The sequence below is a fragment of the Danio aesculapii genome, chromosome 24 (assembly GCF_903798145.1).
Source record: "Danio aesculapii chromosome 24, fDanAes4.1, whole genome shotgun sequence".
Classification (NCBI taxonomy): domain Eukaryota; kingdom Metazoa; phylum Chordata; class Actinopteri; order Cypriniformes; family Danionidae; genus Danio; species Danio aesculapii.
In genome coordinates this window covers 15,205,817-15,219,642 of record NC_079458.1, presented here as the reverse complement: position 1 = coordinate 15,219,642, position 13,826 = coordinate 15,205,817, and the positions used below count along the sequence as shown (strand labels likewise).

Sequence of the window (13,826 nt, the reverse complement as noted above, 5' to 3'; positions counted from 1 at the left end):
GGGAATGTCTCCAATCCTTTCTACATAAACTCTAAAATTTTTATTCTAAGAGAGTTCTGGCTTCTTTTGTTTCATTTTGATTATTTAAAAAACAAATTGTTATTATTTTAAACTTGCATTTGTAAATTTTTTATTTAATTTGAAGCACTTGGGGGTGGTTTCTTTGTCTAATTGTCTTTGTTGCTTATACTATTTAAATTTAAAAAATTCTATAATTTTTGAGTGTTATTTTTGAAAATACTTTCTATATTATTATATAAATCTATATTTATTTTTCTCCATTATTTAAGGTCTGAAAACATTAAATATATTCTATAATACAATATTTAATAATGTTATGAAAAATATTTTTATGTAACATTTTTTTAAATGTCAACACCAAATGTGCACAAAATGAACTGAATACATTATCACCAATAATATTATAAAAAGATGCAAGATTAATCGCTGATTAAAACTGAATTATTGAATCTAGTTTTAAACCATTAAGACCAATTACATCATGTGACCTTTTTAATGCTTGTTTATAAAATATACTGACAAATCAGTTCATCTTTTAATAACAGAAAGAGCTAATAACATCCTTCTGTCAATCTTATTCATCTTTAACATTGACATAATCACCCGACTTGGAGTTTTTCGATCTGTAATGAAATGAGTGTGTCCCAATTTAAAGAGACGGCCTCATTACCAGACATTTCAGATATTTTTAGAGCTGCTCCCTCAGCTTGACTGAAGACCATCTTTTATTCAGTTCTGCGAGCCCAATCAAAGGCACTCGATAAGCAAAGATGAAACATACGAAGCAAAAGACGAAAGATGAAACATCATCAGGTTAGAGACAGAAAGGAAATGTTTAGTCCATCGTGTCCAGTACGGTAAAGGAGATGCTGAGAAGAAGCTGGATGTTTCTAAATTGTCAAATTCAAACAAGCCTCGGAATTATCATGCACCATTCACGAGCATTTCCAGATATGAAAGGAATCACTTATGAACCATGTAAAAGTCAAGTGAATGTTGAGACAGAAAAACCCAAGTTAGTGAGAAACCGTGTTTCATTTCTTCTGTGAGAATGAAGGGAGTTTCGGATCTGAAATGACACGCAAACTTCAGCACATAATCCGTGTCTACATTTAACGTTCAACAGTCTTTCTTTAAACAATGGTTTATTGTATCAATTTTCTGATAAAACAGTGGTTCTCAACAAGCTCTAAGAATATATTTTCTATAATAATATTTCATTAATGATGATAATAATGATAACAGTAGATTGGATGGAAGAAGGTCCTCCAAATGTGGCTCAGTGGATTTAGAGACTTAAACAGGTCTATGTAATGCAAAAAATGACTGCATGTCTACAAATGAAGACGGATGTTATTCTGAAGAGGTGCAAAAGTATTACAGCATATTTAGAGGTTAATTAACCTATAATCAATGCAATCTGAGGTAAACACAATGTAACTTGATGTACAAATGTATCCTTTGAAAAGTATTTATTTATTTATTTTGTTTTATTTTTCTTATTTTGATTTAACATTTTTTTATTGTCATTATTATTATTATTATTATTATTTTGTTTTATTATTACTTCATCTGTAAGGGGTTAAATTGTTGGGGAAGGGGTTGTTCTTTAAATAAATATATTGAAAAATAAACAATATTTCATCTTCTCTTTTTGACTAATGGAATTAAAAAACCTCTACTCCAAAGAAAGGTAACAGAAGTTCATTATTAAAAAAAGGTCATGAACAATATCCAATGGATGGAATTTAGATGAATTATGGATTTTGATCAATAATAATAATAATTTTGTTGAATTATTTTATTATATTGAAACTTCTAGTTTCTTTCAGATATGTAAAAAACTGGTTAATTTGAACAAGATATGAACATGCATCAAATCTTTTGATGTAGAGATGTGTGAAAGAAATTTATAAAAAAAAAAAAAAAAAATTCACAAGGTTTTGTGATAATGATAATTACAACCCGAATATATATATACACAAGTGCTTCCCGCACATAGATTTCACTTGGGCAAGCCGCCTGGGTATATTAACGGCTGCTAATATATAATATAAATATACTAAAGTACATTTTGTGACATTTTTTTTTTACTAGTATTATCATCCTTTTACACTTTTTTGTATCCACCTAATTAAACCAAACATCTGTGATCTATTAAATAGTGGAAATCTTCTCTAGTTTACCCGTTTTGTTCGGTGTGTGCAAGAGCTTTCAATACTCCCACAGACAGTTTCACGTGCTCTACAGAACCACAAAGACATGCCTTTTTGGAACTTAAAAGGGGTTTCCAAATCTTCCAAAATGTCCAGGATTCTGCGTTTGCTTTCTAAAGCTGTCATTAATTTTTTATTTAAGGCTACTTTCACTTGGCTTCACAGCTGACTGCACACACACATACAATAATTTATTCTTTAATCTAAATGATTCAGAAAAACTTTATTATTTACTCTGAGAGGACGAAATGACAAATCTAAACTGGCTACAAAATTTATGTACACCATTAGTAGCTAATGGTTGATCAACGCATTTGCTATATTTAAATAATCTACACTTATTAATCTTGCAATTATTTTACTTTTTTAGAGATATTGCCAGTTTTTATTCCTTTTTCTGTCATTTATTTCTCACTTGCTGTACATTTTATTATTTGATGATGTCAATATAATTACATATTTTATATCAATCTAAAATGCTTTGTCATTCAAGTTTGCTTTGAACTTGGGAGAGAAGCAGGTTTTACCTGTCAGTGGGGACACATGGCTCCTGAATAGCATAAAGCAGAAATAGTGGATTACTTTCTTTTACTTTACCCATTGAAAAGAAACAGTGTAGGCTATAACAGTGTCATAATAAATAAAATAAAATGATAAAATCTACTTATTAAATTAAATTATAAATAAAAAATGAATTGTATTTTGTTTGTCGTATATAGTTAACTATTTATGTAATTTATACATTTTTATATTATTTAAATTTGTTAAAAATGTATTTATTAACTTTATAGTTATTTATGTGTTGTGTGATTTGTCATTTTAATTAGTGCTATGTGTGTTCATCTGCAAAATACTGTAAATATACAGTATACTACAGCACTAAAAACCACCAATAAGTGACAAAAAGTTACTGTCTGACAATGTTTTTTATGAATAGATTGTTGAACCATTGACTGAAATGATTCATTCAGGAATCAGTGTCTAGTAAAACAGGTTGAGAACCACTGATCTAAGGCTACACACGGCCAAACATATCCAAACCTCCCTTTCAAACATATCCGAACCACAATCCCGATTCCTCATTTTATCAGCCTTCTGTAAGAAGAAAAGAAGCGGCGATAGAGGAGATCAAACAGAAGATTAAGGAAAATTAGAAAAGGACGACAGCAAGAGTTGAAGCTGTCTGATGAAAATCCACCCGACAAACTGGAAACGTTCACCCAGAAAACAAGAGGGAAAACAGACAAGGCATTCCAGTAAGGATCATCCAAATGCCCCAGTAGGACATTTTTCCCATTGATTCTTTAATCAGTAGCTACACCATGACCAGATCGGGAAGCGTCTAGATCATGACAAACAAAAGGATTCATGCTAGCAGAGGCAGACCTTTGAGACGTATAAGTCTCTCTCAATTTCAGCCCCTTTGCTGGAGCGATTGTGGCCCCGGGACTCTTGCTCAAGGTGCTGCTGGACCATCCTGGCCAGCTGGGATGGATCTGGTTCACAAGACACACGGATTCTAGGAACGTTTGGCCCACTGACTATCCTGAGCTGGGGCTCAGCCAGATCCATCTCTCTGGAATGGGAGGATGCTGGATAGGAAGGGGGTCTCATGGGCTGATTAGAGGGGTTCTGGTCATGAGGAAGGAATTGGCCGACTCGTTTGTCTCCTGGACTGTTAAACGAATGGTGCTTCTTGGGAGGGATTCGAGGGGAGTTACTCTGAGCTCTCTCCATCACCTGTGTTCACATAAGCACAATAAAAGCGTTCAGATTGTGAGGCACAAAAACAAAGATGCAAAGAGGGCCGCTTTGAAGAGCGAGAACCAAAAAAGCATCCTGATTCTGAAACAAACGGGAAGTTATTCACAGAAAAAGTGAGATGAATTATTTGTGGGAAGCCAAAAATGAAGTCATTAGCAGGAGCAAATGTGAAAACTGACACAATATCTGCAAAAAAAAAAAACACTAGGGCTGGGTATGGATACAGATTCCCGCTTTAATTTGATGTAGTGCTAAACTAGTTTGGGTGTATTTCAGTTTTGACTGAATTATTTTTGAAAATAATCTGTATGAACCAAATCATAAGAGTCTTTTTTTTTTAATCAGGCCACATAAATGCAGTTTATGTTTTTGAATCACTAACAACACAAAAACCTTGTGAGCCTACCTACATGAACATGGTGTAGATTCTGACTCCTTCAAATGAACCAAATCATACTTTAAGTGCTAAATTATTTTCTGATTCCTTTGTGTAATGTATATTTCAGTGTTTATTTTTGATTTGCTAAAAATAATCAGTTCACAGAGTCATTTGCTTGATGGATCAGCAAGACTTAAGAGAGTTGTATGAATCAAATCATAAGAGTCATTTATTTTTTGTAATTAAGACCACATTAACAACGTGTATACTATCAAATCACCAAAAACTGACCTACACGAACTAAAAACAAAATGAAACCTTAAATAAAGTGCTACAAAACACTTCGATTCACTTGGTTATATTTCAGTGTTCAGTTTTGATTTGCTAAAAATAATCAGTACAAAGTTTCATTTGCTTAATGGATCAGCAACACTAAAGCAAGTTGTATGAATCAAACTTGTATGACTTGTATAAGTCATTTATTTTTTGTAAATAAAACCATATTAATGAAGTGTATATTTCTGAATCACAAAAAAACCCTGAAGTCTAGAGTCATTTGTTTTGTGATCTGACCTACATGAACTAGAAACAAAAACAAATCAAATCATAAATGCTAAATTATTTTGATTCACTTGGTTATATTTCAGTGTTCAGTTTTGATTTGCTAAAAATAATCAGTTCACAGAGTCATTTGCTTGATGGATCAGCAACACTAAAGCAAGTTGTATAAATCAAATCACGTCATTATTCTTTGTAAATAATACCACATTAACAAAGTGTATATTTCTGACTCACACAAAAAAAAAAAACATTCTAAAGAGTCATTTATTATGTGAACTGAAAAACCAAATCAGAAATGCTAAATTACTTTGATTCATTTGGTTATATTTCAGTGTTCATATTTGATTTGCTAAAGATAATCAGTTCAAAGTTTCATTTGCTTGATGGATCAGCAACACTAAAGCAAGTTGTATGAATCAAATAATCAATTTTTTTGTAAATAAAACCATATTAATGAAGTGTATATTTCTGAATCACAAAAAAAAAAAACCTTCAAAGAGTCAATAATGTTTTGTAAATAAGACCACATTAAGGACATGTATATCATTAAATCACTAAAAACTGACCTACATGAACTAGAAACCAAACCAAACCTCAAAAAAATATTGAGCGCTGAAAATTTCAGTTAAGATCACATTAATGGATCAGCAACACTAAAGCAACTTGTATGAATCAAATCACGTCATTTTTTTTTTTTGTAAATAAGACCACAGTAATGAAGTGTATGTTTCTAAAATCCATGAAAAAGTCATTCATTTTGTGAACTGACCTACATGAACTACAAACAAAATCAAACCAAATTCATTCATTCACTCATTTTCTTTTCGGCTTAGTCCCTTTATTACCCGGGGTCGCCACAGCGGAATGAACCGCCAACTTATCCAGCACGTTATTATGCAGCGGATGCCCTTCCAGCTTCAACCCATCTCTGGGAAACATCCACACACACTCATTCACACATACACTAGACAATTTAGCCTACCCAATTCACCTGTAACGCATGTCTATGGACTGTAGGGGAAAACGGAGCACCCGGAGGAAACCCACGCAAAAGCAGGGAGAACATGCAAACTCCACACAGAAACCCCAACTGAGCCGAGGCTCGACCCAGTGACCTTCTTGCTGTGAGGCGACAGCACTACCTACTGCGCCGCCCCTAAACCAAATTGTAAATGCTAAATTAATTTGATTCATTTGGTTATATTTCAGTGTTCAGTTTTGATTTGCTAAAAGTAATCAGTTCACAGAGTTGTTTGTTTTATGAATTAGCTAAACTAACACAAGTGTGTTAACCAAATCATGAGTAGTTTAAAAAATAAATAAAAAAGGAACAATCAAAACACATTACTTACTAAGGTTTTGACTCCCTAAAACGAACCAATTTCGAAGTGTCCTTTATTTCATGCAGAGTTTTTGAATCACCAAATAGGTTGTTTTCACATGACGTCATTGATGATGCGCGAAATTCAGATGGAGGGCAGGAAGTGATTCTTCTATGTAGGATTCGCTATCAGAACATCAAAATGTTTGTGTTTTATGTTAATTTATAATTGTTTAAATCGGCCAAAATAAGAAATGCCGAAGAGCTTTTATAGACTTCCAAAAGTTTTTGCTCATAATGGGGGGAAAGTTTAACAAAATGTCTGAAAACGGAAGAAAAGGTGGCATGTAATAAACATTTTTTCAATACATCTACGTGTGCAAGCTTTTTAAATGTGATAATTCGTTTGAAAGCAGCAATAAAGATTATATACAGGCCTAGCTACGTGTATAAATATGTTAATGTGTTATATAAAAATCAGATACAAACAACACCACACTTGCACAAAATCCAGGAGAATATAAATAACGTACCCTGCCATGTAATCACTGTACTGAAATCTCCATCTTGTTTTGCAATAATCCATGTCTTTACTTGCGTTTCGGCAGAATAAACAACCGTTACGCGAACATGAAAATGCGCAGCAGTGGTGAATGTTTGTTGATGGTTCATTGATCGAACACAAAAATAAAACACTTGCGACAAAACTAGACGGTTCTTATTGTGGAGCACTTTTTCCCCCTTACAAAAATAAATAAATAAATAAAAATGTTTAAAAAATACATAAATGAATAATAATGTAGACTATGTGTCCACGCTTTTGTATACTTTCATCTGTTATTTAGTGATGTCTGACAGATATCCGCATGGGGGAAAACTATAGTACTTTAAGATAAACATGCTTTTGAACCACACAGTAAAGTGTATGTGTACAACTCTTTGTTATTGAATGCTACCGAATATTGTACCACAGTAAACTGAAAAACTGTAATAAATACTGCAACGTTAGCGTAAACTCTGGTGCATTGTGATTATAGCGTAGAAAACTGAAGCCTATTGAATAATTTATTCCTACAGTTGTGTTGTACCATAGCAACAATATATTTACTAAGGCAGTTTAATTCAAGTCATTATCTATAGCAGTGGTTCTCAAACTGGGGGTCACAGAATAATTTCAAGGGGTCGCGAGAGTGATTTAAAAATTGAAAATTAAAATTTTTTTCTGTGATTATAATATATATTTTTTAGTATTGCAAGTAAAAGCTAATAATTTCAGATTTTTTAAAAGATATCACTGATGAATTCATAAAGTATTTAGGACACATTCAGGCAGAATGCATCTTTGCACTTGAAGCGCAGCGCTCAGGAACAGTTTAAAACTGTTGTCATGTCAACTTGCTGCAGTAAACAAAGCCGGCAACGCTTGTCCCGCCTTCGCTCTCTTCTTATTGGCCCACTTCGCTAGACTGAATCATTCAGTCAACGACTCCTGTCTTCAGATGACAGGAGCTACAACCGCGAAAATGTAACGCGCTGAAGATGAGAGAATGAAAACAACACTGACAGATTTAATTTTAGAAACCAGCTAAAGCTACAAATAATGGCACATCTGATTACTGATCATGTGCTGAATGTTAATCCACCATCTACACTTTTCCAAGAGTGGATAAAAGACTCCCATTGGCTATGTCCGCTATGAAAATAACCAAAGCATTTACTGTAAAGTCTGTGGGACTACTTTTTCAGGTAACTGTTTGCCACATCTACACATTTTAAGCACGATAGGTTCTGTTTAAACCTTTATTTAATCGCCAGATGCTGTCAGCCGTGCAAGTGGCAGCTATATGTAAACAAAAGGGCTTGCACTGACTAAGATTAAACTAATATTGCAGCTCATGAAAATACCGGTATTGCTATTAAAATGACAAATAATAATAAGGTATATGTCAAAAGCATCTGTGCAATATCGGACACCATCTGTGAGAACACAGCACAGTTAACGTATTGGTAACAGATACATTAATAAATTCATGCCAAGCAGTGCGTGCCGTGCAGAGCCAGTGAGCGGTCCATCCGTGATATCTTTTGGTTACCCAATCATGTTATAAAAATGTATTTTCTTGTGATAACGGGATTTCATTGAGACATATTTTCCTCACACATGCATGCATATATATATATATATATATATATATTTTTTTTTTTTTTTTTGCTTGTTAGTTTTGATTAGTGTTGATTTCAAATGCAATAAATCTGTTTATAAAACTTGTAGTAAGGGTGCGATAATTGGTGGGTGCGCCTAAATTAAAAAATTTAGGAGCAACAGGGCTACCAAGCAAAAACCTGAAATTCGAGCCCTGTAATGTATAGTAAATATAGTTAAAATATTTTGAACAGCTGAAAATAAGTTATTTTTATTGTTTGGATATGCTTTGGTAGAGGGGGGGGGGGGGTCGCGAGTTCTTGACGATAGTACATTGGGGGTCGCTGGCTTCAAAGTTTGAGAACCACTGTATAGTATTTACTATAGTATTTTTCATGTAACATAATTATACAGTATGTACCGCTTCGATTACAGGCAAATATACTTTAGTTCAGTAGACAAACTCGGTCTTCTTCATGATATAAAGATCATGCCCAACATATGTGGTTATTTTCTATGAATATTTCCTTTGAAATATGGTATAAATCATAAAAATACGGACTTTCACCTATGTCTCCCATTCAGTTTTTTACTTCCTGCCCTCCATCTGAATCAGAACCATGTAATTGAAAACAACCTATTGAACAAACTCATTTGTTTCATGAATCGACCTGCACTAACACAGCACAGGCTTTTTAATGAACAAAAAACAACTGAATCATTCATTTGTTCATAAATTGAACATTGCTCACAACTTAATAAAAGTAATAATTGCCAATATTGTTTCTGAAATATAACTGCAAACTCAGAAAATCTATATTTTTACCCAACCCTAGGTAGTACCATTCAAGTCAAGACCTTTAACCAGATCTCTTTGTACCTCTTTGGCCCAAGCCGGCTTATCACTTGGGTTGACCGAGTCTTTGTAGTGATACAGTTGTTTTTTGTCGGCAGGTCGTGGCTCCTGCTGCTGCTGTTGCAGTGAAACCAGGTAAGCCCTTTCCTGCTGGAGCTGCCGCTGCAACCGCTCGGCCTGACGCTGCTCCTCTAGCTGCTTGCGTTTATATTCCTACAAATGACAGAAGAGCAGGGTTTCACAGACATGCGGAGCAGAAAGCCACCCAAACACCACACCATGCTTACAGCTTTGGGCTTTTGAGCTTCTAAAAATAACTGGAGGCTATCAGAAGTTGGAAAGGTCTTTAAAGTCGATGACTCTACACGCTAATCCTATCGATAGCCAGAGCAATAGCCAGAGTGATAACAAACAGAGCTCCCAAACACCCCAGATCAATTCACACAATCCATACTCTGTGAGGACTGATGTAAGATGAAAAGAAAGAAAGTGGAAGGAGTTTAAGGCTAGGGTGACCAGATGTCGCGTTTTTTGAAGTATATACAGTTGAAGTCAGAATTATCAGCCCCCCTGAATTATTAGACCCCGTAAATTTTTTTCCTCAATTTCTGTTTAACGGAGAGAAGATTTTTAATAACATCATAATCGTTTCTAAACATAATAGTTTTAATAACTCATTTCTAATAACTGATTTATTTCATTGTTGCCATGATGACAGTAAATAATATTTTACTAGGTCTTTTTCAAGACACTTCTATACAGCTTAAAGTGACATTTAAAGGCAGGTTAGGGTAATTAGGCAAGTTATTGTATAACGAGGATTTGTTCTGTAGACTATCCAAAAAAAAAAAGGGGGCTAATAATTGTGTCCCTAAAATGGTTTTTAGAAAATTAAAAACTGCTTTTATTCTAGCTGAAATAAAATAAATAAGATTTTCTCAAGAAGAAAAAACATTATCAGACATACTGTGCAAATTTCTTTGCTCAGTACAACAAAATTTGGGAAATATAAAAAAATATATATATTAAAAAATTCAAAGGGGGGCTTATGATTCTGAATTTAACTGTTTATGTTTTTTGAGTCCTGAATTAATCATATTTATGTAAAAAATAGCAAAACCAATAGTAGCCAATGATGTCACAGTATATTTATAAGAACAAAAGTACCATCCAATTATATTTCCATATCTATCAAGTTGCGGTAAAAGGCGAGATTTGCACCATCAGGTTGTACAGAGTAAGGCTGCACAATATTGGAAAAATCGACATTGTGATATTTAGTTTCTCTCCGATATAGATTGCCGGTAACACTTTCGAATAATCGTCCATTAGTCATGAATATAAATAAAGTAAGAATAATAAAGCATTTATTAATCATAGTTCAACATTAATGCATTATTAAAATCAAAAGTTGTGCTTATTAAAATTAGTTAATGCATTATTAGTTAACATGAATTAGCATGAACTAATGTTACTCATCTTAAATAACGTTAATCAGTGTTTTCTCTAGGATTTTTTCCAGCTGTGGTGGCAGGCCTTTTTTACACAGACCAACCAACTACCTATGGCGTTATTTCAATGATAAATGTCGTGAGTGCAGTATTAGAAGTTGAGATCGCATTTATGTAATAACCTATGAGCATGTTAATCTCTTTGCATGCGCGCTGATTTCCTCTGCTCGTGCACAAGACTTCTTGCACACCCTCTCAAATATAAGCCGCTTCAAGAGCGCGCAGACCTTCTTGTGCGCTCTCAAACAAACACTGCTGAGTGCGATTTAGCGCGTTTATGTAACGAGTATGTCTCCAGCATTTATTAGATTTGCTAGGAATATTTATGAATGTCTCCAATAGACCTACAGAGTAGCATTAATGCGTCTTGAAGTAAAGTGAAACGGCTAGGCTATACGTCGTGTTTGCTGGCCTCACGCATCAGTCAGCCAATCAGTCAGTCAGCACGTAACCTTAAAGGGTTAAACAAATTACGCACAGCACTACTACGGCTACAGAAAAGTTCACGCTATTATAATTCACTTAGCCTTTAATACGTTTTGATACGATTATTACCGCCTATTAAAAAAATTAAATGTTTTGAATGAGAAGGTGTAATGAAGCCGTGGCGGGATGAATTTTGGCGTGGCGCCCCGCCATGGAAGAATGAATGTAGCGGAAACCATGGTTAATGTTAATAAAGATTTATAAACGTATTACTAATAGTTTGTTCAAGTGTCGTTAACTAATGGACTATTATTTTAAAAAGTGTTACCATATTGTGACATAAATACAATTTCGTCAAATAACTTGAATAACTTGATTTTTAAACAATTCATTACTTTCGATTGGTTGTGATGATTTTGTAGGGGAGTGAATCATCACTGCATATCCTGCAACAAGACTATTGCTTGTTATTGCTTGGTTGTTTCTAGAAGGGATACAGCTGTGGCCTAAAGTTAATGAGAATTATTTATATTATTTATTAAAGTACGTATTAATTGTATTTGTTAACATCTACTCCTATCCCAACAATCATAGTAATGCAAAAACCCTCAGTAATAATAGAGTACTTAGTAATAACAATAAAGAATATTAATTATATGATTTAATAAATTACCCATTCATTTTATATTATTAATGCCTATACCCCATCCCAATCCTAAACCTACCCCTCACAGTAATGTAAAAATATTAAGTCCTGTTGTACGATTTCACACAAATCATGCTGTACTGATGCGAGTAGCCATTTCTGTATCCCATCTAGACATAATAGATTATTGCAGATGCACACATTGCTATGTCAATGCTTAAATTATATATTGTGCAGCCCTAGTACAGAGTGCGAAGAAAATAAACATGTACATGAAGTTATATCAAAATAAAAACATGAATTAATATTAGAAAATATGTGCATAACGTCCTGAAATGTATCATATCTCAAATAAATGCAAAAAAAGTCATCTTGCAAGTTACATTTACCTCAGGAAATCAAATTAGTATTAGCAGGAAAAGATATAATATGGAGAGGAGTGTTCTGATGAGTACATCTTCTAAGCTTATATTACAAACAATATACAGTTGAAGTCAGAATTATTAGCCCCCCTGTTTATTTTTTGCCCCTAATTTCTGTTTAATGTAAAATAAAAACAATTCTCAACACAACAGTTTTAATAACTCATTTCTAATAACGGAGTTCTTTTATCTTTGATGATGATAGTCCATAATATTTGACCAGATATTTTTCAAAATACTAATATTCATCTTAAAGTGACATTTAAAGGCTTAACTAGGTTAATTAGGCAGGTTAGAGCAAAGCAAGTCATTGTATAAGAGTTTGTTCTGTAGACTATCGAAAAAAATGTTGCTTGAAGGAGCTAATAATATTGACCTTAAAATGTTTTTACATTTTTTTTAAAAAACACTTATTTCAGCCAAAATAAAATAAATAAGACTTTCTCAAGAAGAAAAAATATTATCGGAATTACTGTGAAAAATTCCTTGCTCTGTTAAACATCATTTGGGAAATATTAAAAAAATAATAATAATTCACAGGAGGGCTAATAATTTGGACTTTGACTGTATGCATGTATACTGATGCATCCTCACTGTGCGTCTCATATTCAAATCTGGTCACCCTGTTTTAAAGGTGAGGGTTGAGATGTTAGTTTACCAGCAGAAGAGCTTGTTCTTGCAGAAGCTGCTGTTGAAGAATCTCCAGCTGCCTTTGTTCTTCTTCTAACTGGCGACGGATATACTCCTAACCCCATAGCAGAACCACAGTGAGGAAGAGAGAGGTGAAAAAGAGGTGACAGAGAGCTCCAAGAGTTTATAATGAGAGAATGAAAGATTAATCAAGAAAAAAATCAGAAGATAGGAAACCCTGATAATAACTTAATGCCCTTCGTAGATCCCATGTGGCCTTGTGACAGACTCACTACACAGAGGTCATTGGTTCAGAGACATTTAAGCACTTTGGAGTTACTTTAGGACCCTGATCCTAATTTTCTGGAGCAGGGCAATTAACCCCGGACTGCTGCAGGGGAACATTGCCTCCAGGAAAAAATGTAAGATGCTGATTTGGAGTAAAACCAGTTCTGTTACAGAGTGATAGGTCAAGCACAGACACCAGTTTGATCACAAGGGTTTTATCGTCTTCCAGACAATTGGCTGCATAACGCATGGAGACGCATGGGATGTCAATAGGGATGTTCTTAAAGCACTGAAGATTAGTATTCATTTAAGTTGAACATGTCTTTTTCATGTCTATGTTCAAAGAGAGAAGGGGTTAGTTAATTTCAATGTACTACAAAGTCAACAAGTCGGAATCTATTGTATTAGGATATTTTAAAAATAAAATAAAATAAAAACCATTATTTAGGATCTTTCGACAGGGAAAACAAAACAAAACAAAAACAGTTTGTAATCCAATATTTAGGATCTTCTGACAGGGGAACAAAACAAAACAAAACAACAAAAAACAACTTGTAATCGATTATTTAGGATCTTTTTACAGGGGAATAAAACAAAAAACAAAACAAAACAAAACTGTTTGTAATCCACAAATGTAATTTA

General features: G+C 33.8%; 1 protein-coding gene across 6 annotated transcripts in view; it reads right to left on the bottom strand.

Annotated features, from left to right (window-relative positions):
- The window catches only part of tnikb (TRAF2 and NCK interacting kinase b), a 137,432-nt gene that overhangs the window by 43,538 nt on the left and 80,068 nt on the right, over nt 1-13,826 (bottom strand). For 2 of the 6 annotated variants that reach the window (XM_056450485.1, XM_056450487.1), the window contains exons 14-16: nt 12,925-13,011; nt 9,286-9,474; nt 3,624-3,977 (exon numbers count right to left, since the gene is read on the bottom strand). In XM_056450485.1, the coding sequence (XP_056306460.1) occupies nt 3,624-3,977; nt 9,286-9,474; nt 12,925-13,011 (630 nt within the window). The remainder of the gene's footprint in view (nt 1-3,623; nt 3,978-9,285; nt 9,475-12,924; nt 13,012-13,826) is intronic. The other 4 variants (XM_056450489.1, XM_056450486.1, XM_056450490.1 and 1 more) reach the window with 4 other exon arrangements.